At 39.8% G+C, this 17653-nt stretch overlaps 1 protein-coding gene across 2 annotated transcripts in view; it reads right to left on the minus strand.

Moving 5' to 3' along the window:
• Positions 1–17653, minus strand: part of NOL4 (nucleolar protein 4) — a 382191-nt gene that overhangs the window by 73661 nt on the left and 290877 nt on the right. For both annotated transcript variants that reach the window (XM_030213991.1, XM_030213980.1), the window contains one exon: positions 17135–17248. In XM_030213991.1, coding sequence (XP_030069851.1) covers positions 17135–17248 — 114 coding nt within the window. The remainder of the gene's footprint in view (positions 1–17134; positions 17249–17653) is intronic.

Raw genomic sequence — 17653 nt, forward strand, 5'->3', positions numbered from 1 at the left:
GAGTAGCCTAGTGGTTAGAGCACCAGTCTTAACATCCAGAAATGGCTAGCACTAATTCCACTGCTGCTCCTTGTGACTTTGGGCAAGTCACTTAACCCTTCATTGCCTCAGGTACAAAAAAACACCCCAAAAGCACCATGAGCCCTCCAGGGACAGAGAAATCCCAGTGTACCTGAATGTAACTCATCTTGAGCTACTACTCAAAAAGGTGTCAGCAAAATCCAAATAAATAAATTATGCACACAGTTTTGAAAATTAAATGCATGACTATAATTTCCAATCATGCCTGTGACACATCCTCCAACATCTTTATCAAAACCTAATGCTGTGGAAAACATATTACAGTCCTCACCATGCCTCTTTTTAATATGGCTAAAAGTATGCATATTTTAAAAGTTGCATTTTATGTTTGTTTACTGATCATTTGATATACCACCCTTCACAATAAGCAAATCAGTTTACAATAACAACTCATAACTATTGTCTCTAAATTTTTAAATAATGTTTCTAAGAAATCTTGAGGGGCATTTTCGATATAACGTCTAAATCAGAATTTGGACGATTTACAAAAATATCCAAATTCTGAACAGGAAAGAAGGTCATTTTCGAAAAAGATAGACGGCTATCTTTTGTGTTCGAAAATACTATTGACGTACTGTGATTTGGAGGGGGGGGGGGGGGGTTGGTTCATTTTCGAACAAAAAAGGTCCACATGCAAAATGTCCAAAATAGAGGAGGTGTGGCTTAATTGTTAGTGCAGCAGGCTTTGATCCTGGCAACATGGATTCAATTCCCACTGCTGCTCCTTGTGACTTTGGGCAAGTCAAATGCACAAGGGGCATTTCTGGATATGACATTTAAGTCTGAATTTGGACGTTTTTTGTAAAACATCCAAAATCAGAACAGGAAAGGTCATTTTCTACAAAAAAAAGTCTATCTTTTCCTTTTGAATATGCTGTTTGGAAAAACATTTTGAGATTTGGATATTTTATTGTTTGGTCCATTTTCAAACAAAAAATGTTCAAATGCAAAACGTACAAAATGCACAAGAAAATCTACAATAGAGTGAAACCATTCACATGTTCTCAATTCCTCAACCTTAATGTTAATTAAAGACAGTAACCTCCAACAGCGCAAGATAGAATATTTAGAGAACCAGATTAGAGGTAATAATCTGCGTTTTCTAAATTTTCCTAAATCTCCTCTCATTCCAGCTCTAGAGATGTTAAAAAAATATGTTAGAGAAATATTGGGAGTCCCTGCTGAGGGCTTTCCACCTATTACCAGGTTACAATATATCTCTGGCACCGGGGGGGGGGGGGGGGGGGGGGGGAGAGAATTACTAAATGAACCACAAGCTGCTTTAAATCTAACTGACTTCTTAGAGAACTCTACGGAGGTTATTACAGAGAGAACAACACTGTTGGTCACATTTGCTCTGCAACTTGACCGCAACAACATATTCAAGCTTTATTTCCGCCACATGAACTCTCCTTTCCTTGGATCAAAAGTGCAGATTTTTTTCAGATCTTTCTAGAGACACTCAAAGAAGAAGAAAAAATTTTCTTTTGTTAAAAGAGAGAGTTCTTCAAGTTGGAGGGACTTTCTTGTTAAGATTTCCTTGTAAATGTTAAATGTTTCTTTTAATTCCACGAATTATATTTTCTTTGATACAGGAAAATTAATTGAATTTATTACCTCTAAAGACTAATGCTGTAATAGTTTAGGATTGCAAGGCGCTTATTACCCGGATGTGATTTCACCAGCTCCTTCAGCTCATGTTTCCTTTTTATTGAGTATAGTATTACCTAGATCTTGGATCCACTATTGTGGACTAAATAATTGGAAATTTTCCTGTTTATTTATTTTGATATATTTTCTTTGATATCTGAATTTATGTTATATTACATAAATGTAAATGTATGTAATTTATAAATAAAAAATTAAAAAAAAAACATTCACATGTTCTAAGTGTGGTAAAAGCTTTGGTTGTAATGTAAATCTCAAAGTGCATCAGAAAGTCCACATGGGAGAGAAACCATTTGCATGTACAGAGTCGGGTAAAACCTTTGGTCAGAAGGTAAACCTCACAATGCACCAGAGAATACACACAGGAGTGAAACCATTTACATGTCCTGAGTGTGGTAAAAGCTTTGGTTGGAAAGAAAGCCTCACATGGCATCAGAGAATCCACACAGGGATGAAACCATTTACATGCACTAGGAGGTAAAAGCTTCAGTTGCATTGGGACAGGTAATTAGGGAATGTACACTCTTGCTATGAAGTATGGGAAAATAGCCCTCTGGTATTTAGATATATATAACGAGACCTCCTTTTCATCTATAGATCTGAATTCAAAGCCCAAATCTACTGATAAACAATAGACACAAGGCTCAGATGTTATTTTAGAAAGCTTGGCATCAGGTAGAATAGTGGAAAAGTAACATCCCAGAAAAGCAATAGGGCATCCATGGGGGCACTGCAGTGGACCTTATAAAATGCCCCCAGGTACACATCTCACCACTGCTCCCTAACCTTGTCTGCTGAGCCCCCCAAAGCCCACCCAAAACCCACTACCCCCAACTGTACACTATTACCATAGCCCTTACAGGTGAAGGGAGCACAAATATGTGGGTACAGTGGGTTTCTGGTGGGTCTTGGAGGACTCACAGTTTCCTCCACAAGTGTAACAGGTAGGGGGAGGTAGAAGCATGGGTCCACCTGTCTGCAGTGCATTGCACTACTTTTACGACTACTCCGGGGACCTGCATGCTATTCTAATGGGCCTGAGTATAACATCAGAGTCTAGCAATATTTTTAATCACATTTCTTTGGGGTGGGAGGGGGATTAGTGATCACTGAGGGAGTAAGGGCATCTTTTTGTGTGGCATGGAGGTGTAGCCTAGTGGTTAGTACAGTGAACTGTGATCCTGGGGTAGTGGGTTCAATTCCCACTGCAGCTATTTTTTTTTTTATAAAAACAGGTCTAGCTCAAAACGTCTAAATTTTAGTCCTGAACCTTTTTGTTTTGTTCCATTATGGCTGAAAGACATCTAAGTCTTAGGAACACCCAAGTGCCGCCTTGAACACGCCCCTGGCATGCCCCCTTGAGATTTAGACATCCTTCTGACGGACTTCAGAGTTAAACTTCTAAAAAGAGGTTTCGAAAATACTGATTTGAACGTTTTTGTGAGATAAACGTCCAAATGCAGAGTTATGTCACTTTTTGGACATTTTTCTCTTTTGAAATTGAGCCCCCTTGTCATTTAGACAAATGTCCTTCTTACCTGTTAGGTACTATTCCCTTAAATGTAATCTCTTGGTTAACTGCATTAATGGAATCAATTATGACAGAAGGGATATATCCGGAGTCTATCTGTACTATCGTGCTTACTCCTATTCCCAAGTCTCATAGTGTAGATCTATCTGTGGTTGATAATTATCGACCTGTGGCTGGGATTCCATGGATTGCTAAGCTTCTAGAATTTTTGATTTATTCACAACTTCATGAGTTTATTTTTTCTAATGAGTGTTTGCACTATACACAACATGGGTTTCAACCCCTACATAGTACTGAGAATGTGTTACTTTCTTTGACTTCAGAGATAAGAAATATATTGCGTAAAGAAGGTCAGACTGTTTTACTTCATTTTGATATTTCTGCAGCCTTTGATGCTATTGACCATTCTCTAGTGCTTCATAGGCTTTCTGAGTTGGGCATTGGCAGACAAATATTAAAATGTTTTTTGGAGTTTTTGTACAAAAGATCATATTTGGTTTCTAAGGATAGAGTTTTTTTTTATGATCCTCGGACCCCTGGCTGCGGGGTGCCTCAGGGGTCCCGTTGTCCCCTTTGTTATTTAATATCTATATAAAACCATTAGGTGCCTGGATAACATCTCTTGGGCTACATATTTTATCCTATGTGGATATCTTTTTGCTCTGTCCTGTTTCGGATACTTTTGACAATACACTATTAGCGTTAGTTAAAAATATTAATTTAATCGACTCATGGGCTAGAACTAATTTTTTAAAGCTGAATAAACAAAAGACCAGCATTGTTTGGTTAAGGGATTATGATATATTACCCCCAAAATTTCTGATGTTAGGTACAGGTGAAATTGTAAAGATTTCTAATAGTTCAAAGGTTTTAGGAGTTATACTAGACTCTAAACTATCCTTTGAGGAGCAAATCGCAGAATTGGTAAAAAAAAAAGTTTAGGGGTCCTTTTACTAAGCAGCAACGTGTTTTTGATGTGTGCTGAGGCCCCCTTTTACCACAGTGGGTAAAATGCTGAAGAAATGACTGTGCGGCAATTGAAGCACTTGCCGTATGGCCATTTCGAGGGGGGAGCACTTACTGCCTACTACTGAGGTGGTGGTAAGGGCTCCCGCACTAACCCGGTGATAACTGGGCAGCTTGCGGCACTGCCCGATTACTGCCAGGTAAACACCGGCGCTACAAAAATTAAAATATTTTTGTAGCACTGGAAATAGTGAACGCCGGGGGTGGGAACTACCATCGGGCTGTTGCGGTAGCCCAGTGGTACTTCCAGTTTAGTGAGCGATAAGCCTGTGTTGAGCTTACCACCGCTTAGTAAAAGGACCCCCTAATTTCCGACTACATCAATTAAGAGCAATTAGATCTAGTTTAAGTTTGGAATGTTTTCGCAGCATTGCTCAGTCAGTCCTCTTACCATACTAGCCTAATTGTTTTTGCTTTTTGCTTGGATAGCAAATATGTTAATCACCAAAGAATTTACTAATCCAATTAATCATAAAAAATATCTTTTCAAAAATGCGACTGATTGTAACAGCACATACAAAGTCTATATTTTGATATGCCTGTACCAGAAAATTTATGTGGGAAAAACCACAAGAACTTTAAAATAAAGATTGAGTGAGCACAAATAAAACATTGTATATCAAAAAAACGGAAGCCCCCATTGTGGCTCATAGCTGTGATCACAAACATCAATTTCAAGATCGATCGATCAATTACCATGTTCCATCAGAGGAGGTAATAGAGAATGAAGATTATTACAAGTAGAACGTTGGATGTATCAACCAGAATCTACATCTCTGAAGGAATTAAATAATAAAGTGGAATGGAAAGCATTTTTGTAAGACGCACAACAGTTGAGCGCTATCCAAGCGAAAAGCAAAAACAATTAGGCTAGCTGTAGTAGTAGCGGCAGCAACGTAACACATGAAGAGACTAGAAAACTGATTGGTTTTGATCCAGCGTCCTTTTAAAAGAGGTAGATGCCATGTTTAAACTAGACCCGCTAGTAAGAAGCACCAGCGAGATGGTAAATAGGTAAATATTACTATAAACCATGAGTAATATTCTTTATATTTTAAGTCAAGTTATTTCATACTTTGCACCGCTCTGTTGAGAGGACATGTGGATTGGAGAGACTGTACTGCATTGACCAATAAGTAGCCGATTGTCTCCCAAAGAAGCTGTTTGTGAAACGGAGACACTCTGTTGGGATAACCGCTGAGAAAATCGTTGAATTAAGATAAGTGCCCGTACACTTTCACCTATATACTATGTGATGTTGTTTCAGTGGAAAGCTTCATATGAAAAGCAAACGCTAATATAAAACTTGTATAGAAGAAAAATTTCTCTTAAGACAAAAGAAAAAAATAATTAATTAATGGTTGGAGGTTTTTAAGACCGGTGAAGAAGTTCGAACGGCAGTTCTGTGAATAAAAGTTCACAAGAAAGAGACTAATGCCTGAGGTCTTTTCCTCCCTATAACAGAGGTCTTTTCCTCCCTATAACATGGCTTTAAACAATTATATTAAAAAACCTATACTAGTTTTACTTGCTACCTTGTGCATATATTTAGAATAGTTTATCTAGCAAGATATCTGCCAAAGAAACGGCAAGCAGCCCAGTGATTTCTACTGAATTGCTTGCAGGTCTGTGCCCCATTGGAACAAATAGCATCCCATTCCAGTTACAGTACTTCTAATAATACCCTATAATTTTCACAATATTTGAAAAGGAAGTTCACTACATTCTTTCTGAAAAACTAATACAGAACAAACTATTGTGCTTGAAATGTCTTGTTACCATGGTAGCAGTCAATGGCCTTTGAACTGACTGTTGTCATAGTAATCCTCAGTGCTGAACTCTCTATCTCTATTTATTCACATTTATTAAATGCATTTATAACAATACTCAAGGTGAATTACAATGTAAAACATAAAACTATACATTACATACAAAAACATATAAGGACATATAACAAACTATCCAAATAAAATACAGTAGACTGGAAACACATCCCACTTAAAATCACCCCTTCTAATAATGTCCTGTCTTTGCTACACCTGCTTCTATACATCACTGCTTCACAAAACAAAATTGCAATGAATAGATAAACTATGAAAATGCTTCCAGGTATAATAAAGGTTTTACATCCTGAAGAAATTCTAGACAACTGGACAACCCCTGGATCTCCAAGGACAACCTATTCCATCATCTGGAGCCCTGACATCTAAACGACTTCTGTTGTATCTTCACCAACCTAAAATCCTTAAGGGAAGTCCCTGCAATGACCATGTAAACTGCTGAGCCATGTGTTACAGCAAAAGCTAGGGGATTTACATTAATTTTAAAACTAATGGTAAAACAACAAATGAGGGCATTTTCAGTTTGGTACCTTTAAACTAAAATGTATAACTGCATATTCCAAAAATAATTTGATTTCACTGATTTTTTGATCCATTATAATCAATGAGGCCAGAAAAACGGCCTATCTGGCTGCTTGCTCAGAAACAGCAGAACTACCTTGAGGAGAGACAATAAAGAAGCAGGAGTCACTTCATCAATCTCTTTGAAACTTTTTCACAAGAAGTCAAACAAGCCTATTACAAACTTATTTTCTCCAAATCCCACGGTTGATGATGCCAGCAGGAAACTGAAAATAGAAAGCAACACCATTTTCTGTTTATTACTTTCCTGGGTTCAGAGAAATAGGGTGGTCTGTTAGCTGCAGGATAGGTGAACTAAAAAAGGGGTGAAAATTGAAAAAAATACCATCAACATTAGACATAAATAAAACAAACAACACACTCAGGCCCCAGGCACAAGGGGCTGCCTGAATCTGTTGTACATCTCAGGAAATAAAAACCTGAGGCTATGGTGGTTATTTTAGAAGCTCTATTTTTGTTTTGGATGTCTGAAAACTGATATTTAGAAATCCATATTGCACGGATGTCCAAATCCCAATTTTACAAACACATGATATTGAGATCGTGGATGCTTTTCAAAGTGCTCTGCTCAGACAAATGGTGATGGAACCCACGAGGGAGGGAGCAACGCTGGATCTGGTGCTCACAAATGGGGATAGTGTGTCAAATGTCCGAGTGGGTGCCAACCTGGGCAGCAGTGACCATCAAACAGTTTGGTTTGATATGACAGCTGAAGTGGAGGGCAGCCACTCAAAACTCAAAGTCCGGGATTTCAAGCATGCTGACTTTAGTAATATGGGGGAATACCTGAGGAAGGAGCTTATGGGCTGGGAGGATGAACGAGAAGTGGAAGGACAGTGGACCAGGCTGAAAGAAGCTATAAATATGGCCACAAACCTTTAACTTTACATAGAGTAAATAAAAGCAAGAAAAAAAGAAAACCGATATGGTTCTCCAAGCAAGTGGCTGAGAAAATAAAAGCTAAAGAGTTGGCGTTCATGAAATACAGAAAAACTCAAGAAGAGGAACACGGAGAGGAATACCGGATGACACTGAAAGAAGCCAAGAGAGAGATACGTCTGGCGAAAGCACAAGCGGAAGAACAAATGGCTAGAAAGGTAAGGAGGGGTGACAAAAATTTCTTCAGGTATATTAGTGAAAGGAGGAAGACTAAAAAGGGAATTGTGAGACTGAAAGATGCTGTGAACCGCTATGTAGATAATGATGAAGAAAAAGCAAATTTGCTAAATAGATACTTTTGTTCTGTTTTCACAGAAGAAAATCCTGGAGAAGGACCACAATTGACTGACAAAAGTACATATGAGAATGAAGTGGATATAGCACTGTTCACGGAAGAGAGTGTGTATGAACACCTTAAAAATCTAAAGGTGGACAAAGCCATGGGACCAGATGGGATCCACCCCAGGATATTGAGGGAGCTCGTACAGGTTCTGGCGGGTCCTCTTAAAGATTTGTTTAATAAATCCTTGGAGATGGGAGAAGTTTCATGGGATTGGAGAACAGCGGATGTTGTCCCTCTTCACAAAAGTAGTGATAGGGAAGAAGCTGGAAACTACAGTCCGGTAAGCCTCACTTCGGTTATTGGAAAACAGGGGCGTAAGCACGGGTGGGCCTGGACGGGCCCAGGCCCAGCCACTTTTGCTCCAGGCCTGCCCAGCCTGTTCCGGGGCAGAAGGAGGGAGCTGCAGCGAACGAGAGAATTTAGCAAGCGTAGCGAACTGGGAGCAGACAAGCGCGCAGGGCGGACCGCCCCCACCCTTGGTACGCCACTGGAGAGATATGACCAGCAGAAGAAAGGAGTTGTTGATGCCTCTGTATAAGTCGTTGGTGAGGCCCCACCTGGAGTATTGTGTTCAGTTTTGGAGGCCATATCTTGCTAAAGATGTAAAAAGAATTGAAGTGGTGCAAAGAAAAGCTACAAAAATGGTATGGGATTTGCATTACAAGACTTATGAGGAGAGACTTGCTGACCTGAACATGTATACCCTGGAGGAAAAGAGAAACAGGGGTGATATGATACAGACGTTCAAATATTTGAAAGGTATTAATCCGCAAACAAACCTTTTCCGTAGATGGGAAGGCGGTAGAACTAGAGGACATGAAAAGAGATTGAATGGGGGCAGACTCAAAAAAAATGTCAGGAAGTATTTTTTCACGGAGAGAGTGGTGGATACTTGGGATGCCCTCCCGCGGGAGGTGGTGGAGATGAAAACGGTAACAGAATTCAAAAATGCGTGGGACAAACATAAAGGAATCCTGTTCAGAAGCAATGGATCCTAAGAGCTTAGCGAAGATTGGGTGGCAGAGCCGGTGGTGGGAGGCGGGGCTAGTGCTGGGCAGACTTTTATGGTCTGTGCCCTGAAAATGGCAGATGCAAATCAAGGTCAAGTATACACATAAAGTAGCACATATGAGTTTATCTTGTTGGGCAGACTGGATGGACCGTACAGGTCTTTCTCTGCCGTCATCTGCTATGTTACTATGTAAGGACTGAAATGTACCAGGGGCATTTTTCATTCCAAAAGGCATTACAGTAAACTCATACAGACCAAATGGGGTAATAAATGCTGATCGCTCCTGAGCAGCCACTGTTACGGGGATCTGCCAGTGCCCACGGCTATGGTCCATTGTAGTCAGGTACTGGGCCCTGCTAAATGGTCTAGTAACTTGTTCATCTGGGGCATCAGATAGGCGTCAGATACAGTACAATCATTAAGTCTTCTGTAATCCACACACAAGCGGGTTGTGTCATCTTTCTTGGGAACAAGAACTACAGGAGAGGCCCAGAGACTATGAGACTTCTTGATACACCTAGGGCTAGCATTTCATCAATCTCCTGCTTCATTTGCCTCCCCACCTCAGCAGATATTCGATAGGGACCCTGCTTCAGCGGGTCATGGCCACACATGTTTACATTGTAATTAGCCAAATAGGTAAGTCCTGGTTTAGTGGGAAACATATCAGCATACTTTTGCAATACTGTTTCTAACTTCTGTCTCTGGGTGGGGATTAATTGATCTCCCACTACACTTTGTTGTATAGATCCCGCTGGTATAGTCTCTGCTAAGAGGTCAGTTATAGGCTCACTATCCTGACACTCTTCTGGTAGACTGCATACAGCTAGCACCATAGCTGTGCGATTTGCATAGGACTTTAACATATTTACATGAAAAGTATGCTGCTTTCTGTCTTGAGTCCATAGACATAACATAGTTAGTATCATTCAGGCACCTTATGACCTTGTAAGGTCCCGCCCATTCAGCTTGAAGTTTATTCTGATGAACTGGGACTAAAACAAGTACCTGCTGGCCCTCATAAAACTCTCTATTTCGGGCCTTATGATCATACCAGGTCTTTTGTTTAGTCTGGGCTGCCTGTAAGTTATCTCTGACAAAGCCCACAAGTTCTTCTAATCTCTGCCATATGTTAACTACATATTCAATTACAGGGGTGTCAGAGGTATCAACTTTCCCCTCCCAATATTCTCTTATTAGGTCAAGGGGCCCTCTCACCCTCCTTTCATAAAGCAACTCAAATGGGGAAAACCCAATAGACTCCTGAGGTACTTCTCTGTATGCAAACGGTTGGTAGGGTAAGTATTTCTCCCAGTCATGGTCTCCCATTTCCACAAAAGTCTTTAACATATGCTTCAATGTCCCATTAAATCTCGCCACCAACCCATTAGTTTCAGGGTAATATGGTGTGGTATGTTCAGATTTCATTCAAACAGATTCAGGATCAACTCATGCATAAACTGTGTCCCTTGGTCTGAGAGTATTTCTCGTTGATATCCTACCCGGGAATATATTTCTAGCAGGGCAGTGGCAATTTTCTCTGATTCTATGGAGGAAAAGGCTACCGCTTCAGGATATCTGGTAGCAAAGTCCACCACTGTCAATATATATCTTTTTCCAGTACGGCTAGGGACAGATAGTGGCCCCACTATATCCACAGCTATTCTCTCAAAGGGCTCACTGATAATGGGTAAAGGTTTCAGGGGAGCTCAAGGGTGATCTTAGGTTTTACCCACTCTTTGGCACATATCGCAGGTTCAACAATAGTCAGCTATGGCTCGAGATACTCCCAAACAATAGAAGTTCTGGGTCAATCTAGTGCATGTGCAAGCCACCCCCTGATGTCCTGCTAGTGGAATGTCATGTGCAATCTGTAGAAGTTGTTCTCTGTATGCCTTGGGCACTACAAGTTGATTGCCTGCTGTCCAGGGCCTACTAGGATCAACAGGATCAGTCTCTCTGTACAACAAGCCCCCTTTCCTTAGGATACAATCTTTACAAGTCTCACTTATTGGTTAACCAGCCCTCTGCCTCAGGACTTCCAGGTCAGGGTCAGAACGCTGTGTTTCCTGAAAAGCATGTCTCTGCTCCTTATGAGTATCCATATCTGGAAGGGTCTCTGCTGGTGATTCTGACAAATCAGGGTCATCAGTCTGTGACGATTTAAAATTCTTTGTTTTTAGAACCTTCAAGAAAGGATGGCTTGGTGGTGATTTAGATAAAACACTGTTGAGAGCTGAACAACGTATTATTTATCAATTAGGTTCAGTGTTTCCGAAAGGTCTAAATAAGGATTTGGAATTAGTTCATTTTCTATGATTACTATTTTACTGATCACCCTGAGTCTGACGTACAGGTTTTTACTTCCCCCTTTTTACCTAGATTTTTTCCTCTTTTTACGTTTTTCTCTTTTTTTCAACTTATCATTTTTACTTCTATCTTTTTTCCATACCAGTTGTTGGTTTCATTATTATCATTATCACGTTCCAACGTTTTTCACAATATATCAGATTGTCATTACAATTATTATTTTTTTCACAATTTTTCACAATTGCCATAATATATTGGATTATCTTTTTATACATTATATTTTTATACACATTATCATTAATATTTATACTCTCATATAATATTTTCCTGATGAAAATTTTTTCTTATTATATTTTTTTCATTTTTTATTTTCCATATTCTCACACATTGACTATTCATTCCGTTTTTACCGTCTATAATACCATCATATATTTATATTCATATTTATATTTATTTATATATTTTTATGCAGACATCCGTCGTAGCTAGTTTCTATTATGCTTGTGATTTGAACACCATATTCACTCCTCTTCTATCCCTCTCCATACGGACAAGTAGCTTTCTGTCTGTACTCTAAGTATATATTACTTTAGCGTCCTCTTGTTTCTAGTAAACTAGAACTTTCGCTCTGATGAGCTCCGCATACGTCACTAATTGTTTGGAACGGTTGGTTACGTCATCAATGATTTTGAATGGATGGCCACGCTTTATTTTCTTTTAAATTACAGCGGTTCTAGCTGTTCTAGTTTTTCGCTAGCATACACGCTTATGCCCGCCATTAGACAGCATCAGCGGTAAGTTCTTTAGATATTTGGAACTTCCATAGCATTTGGATAAGTGCATGTTGAGAATGTGATAGTTATAAGCACTCGCATTTTCATTGCTTATATTTACAGGACAGCTGTTAACCACTCCTAGACATAATATATATTTTTGTGACGGCCCTTAGTTTCATTCAAGCGGGTAGTTGTAGTGGCTTTCTTCTCCGATCTCTTTCATTTTTTGCATAGTTGACTTTCTCCTTAATAAAGTTATGTTTATGCATTACATGTCTATATTTATTTTCCATATTTATTTTTCAGATTCTGGCTTGGATTGCTGGTTATATCACTTATATGGCATTTTACTAGCACAATTTAAGTTTGCTTTTTCATTTTTCGATTAGTGATAGCTATGGGCATCAGATTTATTGTAGCATTGCATTATACATGCTCCCGTTTGTGAGCTTTATGCACGCTACCGCTGGATGTTTTCATTATAAGGGGCGGGTGGAAGTTATGGATGTAGAATGGCTTGTGGCGTCGTGTTTCATGTGCTCTTGACAGTTATTATTATTATTTTTGCATATTACTGCCGGTTGCGTCCATTGTCTTCGTTCTTTTTCATGGTGTTACGTGACTGATATATATATGGTTCATTACTTTTGGTTTCTTTTGTTGGTCACTCTTACAAGTTATTTTCCCAGGATTTTCTTCGCTGATTTATTTAGCATTACACTTATGATGTAAGATCATTTTTAATTCCTTTTTGTATCATTACTATTTTTTTGGGTCTTAATCCGTTTATTTTCAGATCTTTTCAGGAATTATTTCTTTATTTTTTCTTTTTCTCTTTCTCTTTCTTTTTCGGTTTCCATATCATCATGAGTTTATATTCATACCATCTTTTTTACATATGTCTATGTTCAAAAGGTCAGGCAACATTATTAACATCTTTTAACCATGATATTCTTTAGTACACTTCGGTATATATGTATACATATTTTTATTCATTCACTACTTGTTTTTCAAACGCCTGCAGAACAATATATGTTTAACCATCCATATTTTGATTCTTTTTCTTTTGTTCTGCAGTATTTTGTATTTTGTCTTTTGTTTCATGAATATCTTGGAAGTGTACCTGTAAACGTCAGATTCAGGGTAGTTCATATTTTTATTTATATTTATATTTTTATGTATCGGTTTTTAATGGCTCCAGTAATGTTCACTAATACAATCCTACGTTCTCAATATTATTTCTAAACAACATTTTTATTAATATGTATATTGTGGTCATGATTTGTTAGGAGTCTTATTTCCTTTTTCAGATTAGTTTTGCACATCTTGATTTCCTCTTTTAGATTAGTTCTGCACATGTTGTCAACTATCTGTGCTTGCTAGTTATGTTATTCTGTAATACTCTAAATAATGTTACATTATTGTATCATATTCATGTAGTATAAGGAGGGTTCTCTTCTTTTTTAGCATATAATTTATATTTTATGTGACACAAGTTTTCTATTTTATGGTCCTGATATTCTTAGTATGTGTCTATATGCTATGATATCTTATTGATATTGATCTTTTTAGATTTATTGTTAATTTGAACCTGTTTTTTAACCTTTATTTTTGATGTTTTATTTTGGAACATTTGTACTTTTTCATTTATATTAATTCGTATATATGTTAATTTATTTGTTTTGTTTATTTTAGACCCCTGAGGAAGGCCTGCTGGCCGAAACACGGACCGTGTAGGGTCCCATTAAACTTTTCTGGCGCTCTTACTCCCTTGTTTTTTGGTCTGTTTTGGTTTATCGTCCGCCATTTCTTGTGGTTTGTTCCGTTTTCACGGGAGATTTGGACCCCCCCTTTTTTTGTTGTTCAATAGGTGTGTCTGTTAAGCTGTTCCATACTCACGGCCCCGGTCACCTCTGGAACTGGTGCTGCTGGAAGCACTGAAGCACCTCCTCCTGTCGCTTGCTCAGCTGGTCCCACCTGGACTAGCTCAGGATCTGGAACTGGAGAGGTGATCTCTATTGTTTCTGCTTGTTGGGCCGCTCCGGCCTGACTATGGGTAGCCATAGTGGAAATGCTGGCTTCGCTGTCAAAGGTAATGTTCATTGGACCCATGTTGGTCCCACACAGCATTGGTACTGGCATGTTTTTCATTATGCCTACTTCTCTGTATCCATGCTTGGTACCCCAATCCAGGAATACTTGAGCAATGAGTACAGCCTCTCTGGATCCACTGGATAGCACTACATCTGCAATGTGTCCTGGTAGAATTACATCTTTCAGCACTAACTCTGGTTCTAACAAAGTCATGCTAGAGCCAGTGTTCACAAGCCCAGCTACCTGGGTCTGATTCACAGTTACTGGAGTGCTGTAGTGTTGTGGAAATCCATCTGCTTCCTTGCTTGATGAATGGCCAGTAAGTTTTTGTTCTGCGACAACTGTGTGGATCTCCTTCATGGTACTGGAGCCACCCATGAAAGCCACCAGCTTAGGTGCAGGAACTGGAATGCTCTTTAGTGAAGGCTTGGGATTATCTGGGCAATCTACTTTGAAATGTCCTATACGCCCACACTGATAACAAGGACATTCATGCCTGAACTCTTTAGGTTTTTCGGGAACACTGAGTGGTTTGCTGACAGTCTCTGAGGCTGCAGGGATATTTGGTTTAGGGCCCTGGTTGCCTTTAGATACCGGCTGCTGCAGGACGGCTTCTCTTTGCTAACCTGGGACGGTTAGCCACAAAGATGTCAGCCAACTCAGCCACCTTCTCTGGAGTATGAGGCTGGTGATCTTGAACATATTCACTCACCTCTGGACGACAACGCTGCAGAAACTGCTTCAGGACCATCAGGTTTTGGCAGTCCTCCAGGGTTTTAACTTCAGCTCCACTGAGCCACCGCTAATGCTGGTATCTTAACTGGATCACAAACTCGCTGTGAGTATCGTCTGCCCTCTTTTGCAAAGTCCGGAACTTCAGTCTATAGGTCTTGGTGGTAATAGCATAATGGTTCAACATAGCTTTGCACACCTCCTCAAACTGGGAGCATGTCTCTGGAATGCCTCAAGTGCTCTATCAGTGAACTTTCTTCCCAAAAAGCGCACCCAGTCTTTGAGGAATCTCATTGAGGCGGCAAATTTTTTCAAAGGCGGTTAGAGATATACATCAATGTCACCTCGACCATCATCAAACTGCGCAAACAAGTTGGGCCCAATCCAGGCTGTGGATCCTATCTCGGGCCTCAGTGCAGGGGTTGGGCTGGTGCTTTGGATATCAGCCATTTCCATCTCCAGCTTCATTTTCTGCAGATGGAATTCCCACTCTTCTCGCTGCTGTCGCTCTTCCCGTTCCTCACGCCGCAGCTGATCTAGCTGCTGTTGCTCTATCATGTAGATCTGCTGGATCTCAGCTGGTGTGGCATTTTGCCCTGCCAACGCATGAGCTGTCGATTAGGAGTCTGGCCTCCCCTCAGGCAAACTCTGTGCAGGTCGGTCCTGTGTCTCCTCATCGCTGAGGCCATCCGGTTGCTCTTGTTTTAGGACAGGCATCTCCATTGCCTGCTGGCCACTGCCAGTTGCCATCAGCATGCTGCTAATTTCCTAACACTACCAAAAAAAAACCCCTTTGTTACTGCTGCACTTGTTCACTGTGCTCTGTGTCTGGAGGTTACAGATAAAAAGACTCTGAACCACTCAGTGGATGGTAACCCTCTTGCCATGCACTGAGCCTGACAATCCCACTGCCGCCACAAAAAAAGGACAAAGGTCTGTCATGAAATGCCTAGCCACCCACTTAGGGTTACCCCGTGGTCACTTGGAGGGTCTATCCCCAGCACAGCTCAAGTCCGCCTGCACCCGCCACTCGTGCTCTACACTAGCACCCTCCTCCCACCAATTTCGTCACAATCACCTCTGGAGAAGTCTCCCACTCTCAAATTATCCCCAGTGATTTCTACGTTACTGGAGCCACACTCCCAGTGGTCCCACAGTTCCCAGAAAGCACTCACAGACCCAACACTCAAACCACCAGGATTCTTTATCAGTCCAGACTAACAGGGCAAACAAACAATTATGTTTATTCTCTTAAAAAATATTGAACAGTGGAATAAAATAGTGCAGTTGGCAAACAATAACAGGTAACTGAAATATGGATCAATTATAACAGTAACTAAACACTTGCATACTTCCTAGAAAGTACCTGGGGAGATCAGGACATACATCTGTTCACAGAGCTTCAGCAAAGAGATCTCTCTCTCCTTCTCCCGGGCTGAAACTGAAGCAACAACCAGCATCTGCTGGGTAATTTCAAACTCCAGGCCAATCAGAGCCCAGAACAGTCAAGTTTCAAATAAAAACTGGTTATACCACTACAGGCACTTTCTATTATCTGTGTGCCAAATAAAAGAAAGAGAAGTCAGTTCTCTTTAACAGCTTTAAGTATAAATATTCACCATCTGCTGGCCAAACAAGAGAAATACACTTCAGACATATGTCTTCAGACAGGAAAATATCCAATACATTTTATAGGCTTAAAACACACTGTTTCTTCACATGAGTATTTTCAAAATTGTGGCTCAAGTGTTAGCATTGTTGAAAATACTTAGAGGGCCTCTGCTTTGGAGAGCACCAGCTGATTTAAGCCCTTCATTTAGGATTTATAAAATAAATCTAATCTTTGAAGTTGATGAATAGTTGTGAAGTCTCAGTTGGCCCATAAGTTAGTCAGCATGAGTTGGTAGCACTAAGAGAGTGAGGAATGGGATATCTTCCTTCATAAAACAACTCATTCTCCTGAATGAGATGGTACTGATGACTTCCTACAGAATGAAATCTGTGCCGTGTGCAAATTTACAATACAGTGGAAATGCTAGAAAGACACAATACATTTTTAAATGTTGAGTAGTACACTAAATAAAGAAATAGTTTCCAGCATGTGGACTCCTGGCATATTACTGTGACAAGTGGTGGTTTCATACTTAGGAAATCAAAATGAAAACAGAAATAGAAATAATATACCAAAACACACTGTACCTGCTGTCTGTCCAGTCGCATTCTTTTTGCAGCATTTCTGCTTTCATTCTCACAGGCTGATGCCAATATACTCTCTGCTACTGCTGAAGTAAGATGTGAAGGAATAGGTCGAGACTACGAAAGACAAAAGAAGAAGAACATTATTAACGGATTCCTCACCAGACCAGATTTTATATTGTGGCACACTAAAAGGTCACATGAGCAGGAGGAGTCTACCCACTGAAATGTGATTTGTATTAACAGAAAAGGGAAATGGAAATTAAGGATGAGAAATGAAGAAGACAAGCTAGAGGCTAAACATGGACTTCATGCGCAGACCCAATCAAGATCACATTGGAGTAAATTTTCAGCAAAATGTCAAGGGTATCATTTGAAACATTTCATCTATATGGTTCAAATTAAACATTTATTCAACAGCACTATATGTCTAGTTAGTACTGTTGAATATACAGTTGTATGTTGACATCCCACTTATATGCATAGTCCAGTATTCTTAAGTGCAAGGACTGGGGACCAATA

Source organism: Microcaecilia unicolor, chromosome 1 (genome assembly GCF_901765095.1).
Source record: "Microcaecilia unicolor chromosome 1, aMicUni1.1, whole genome shotgun sequence".
Classification (NCBI taxonomy): Eukaryota; Metazoa; Chordata; class Amphibia; order Gymnophiona; family Siphonopidae; genus Microcaecilia; species Microcaecilia unicolor.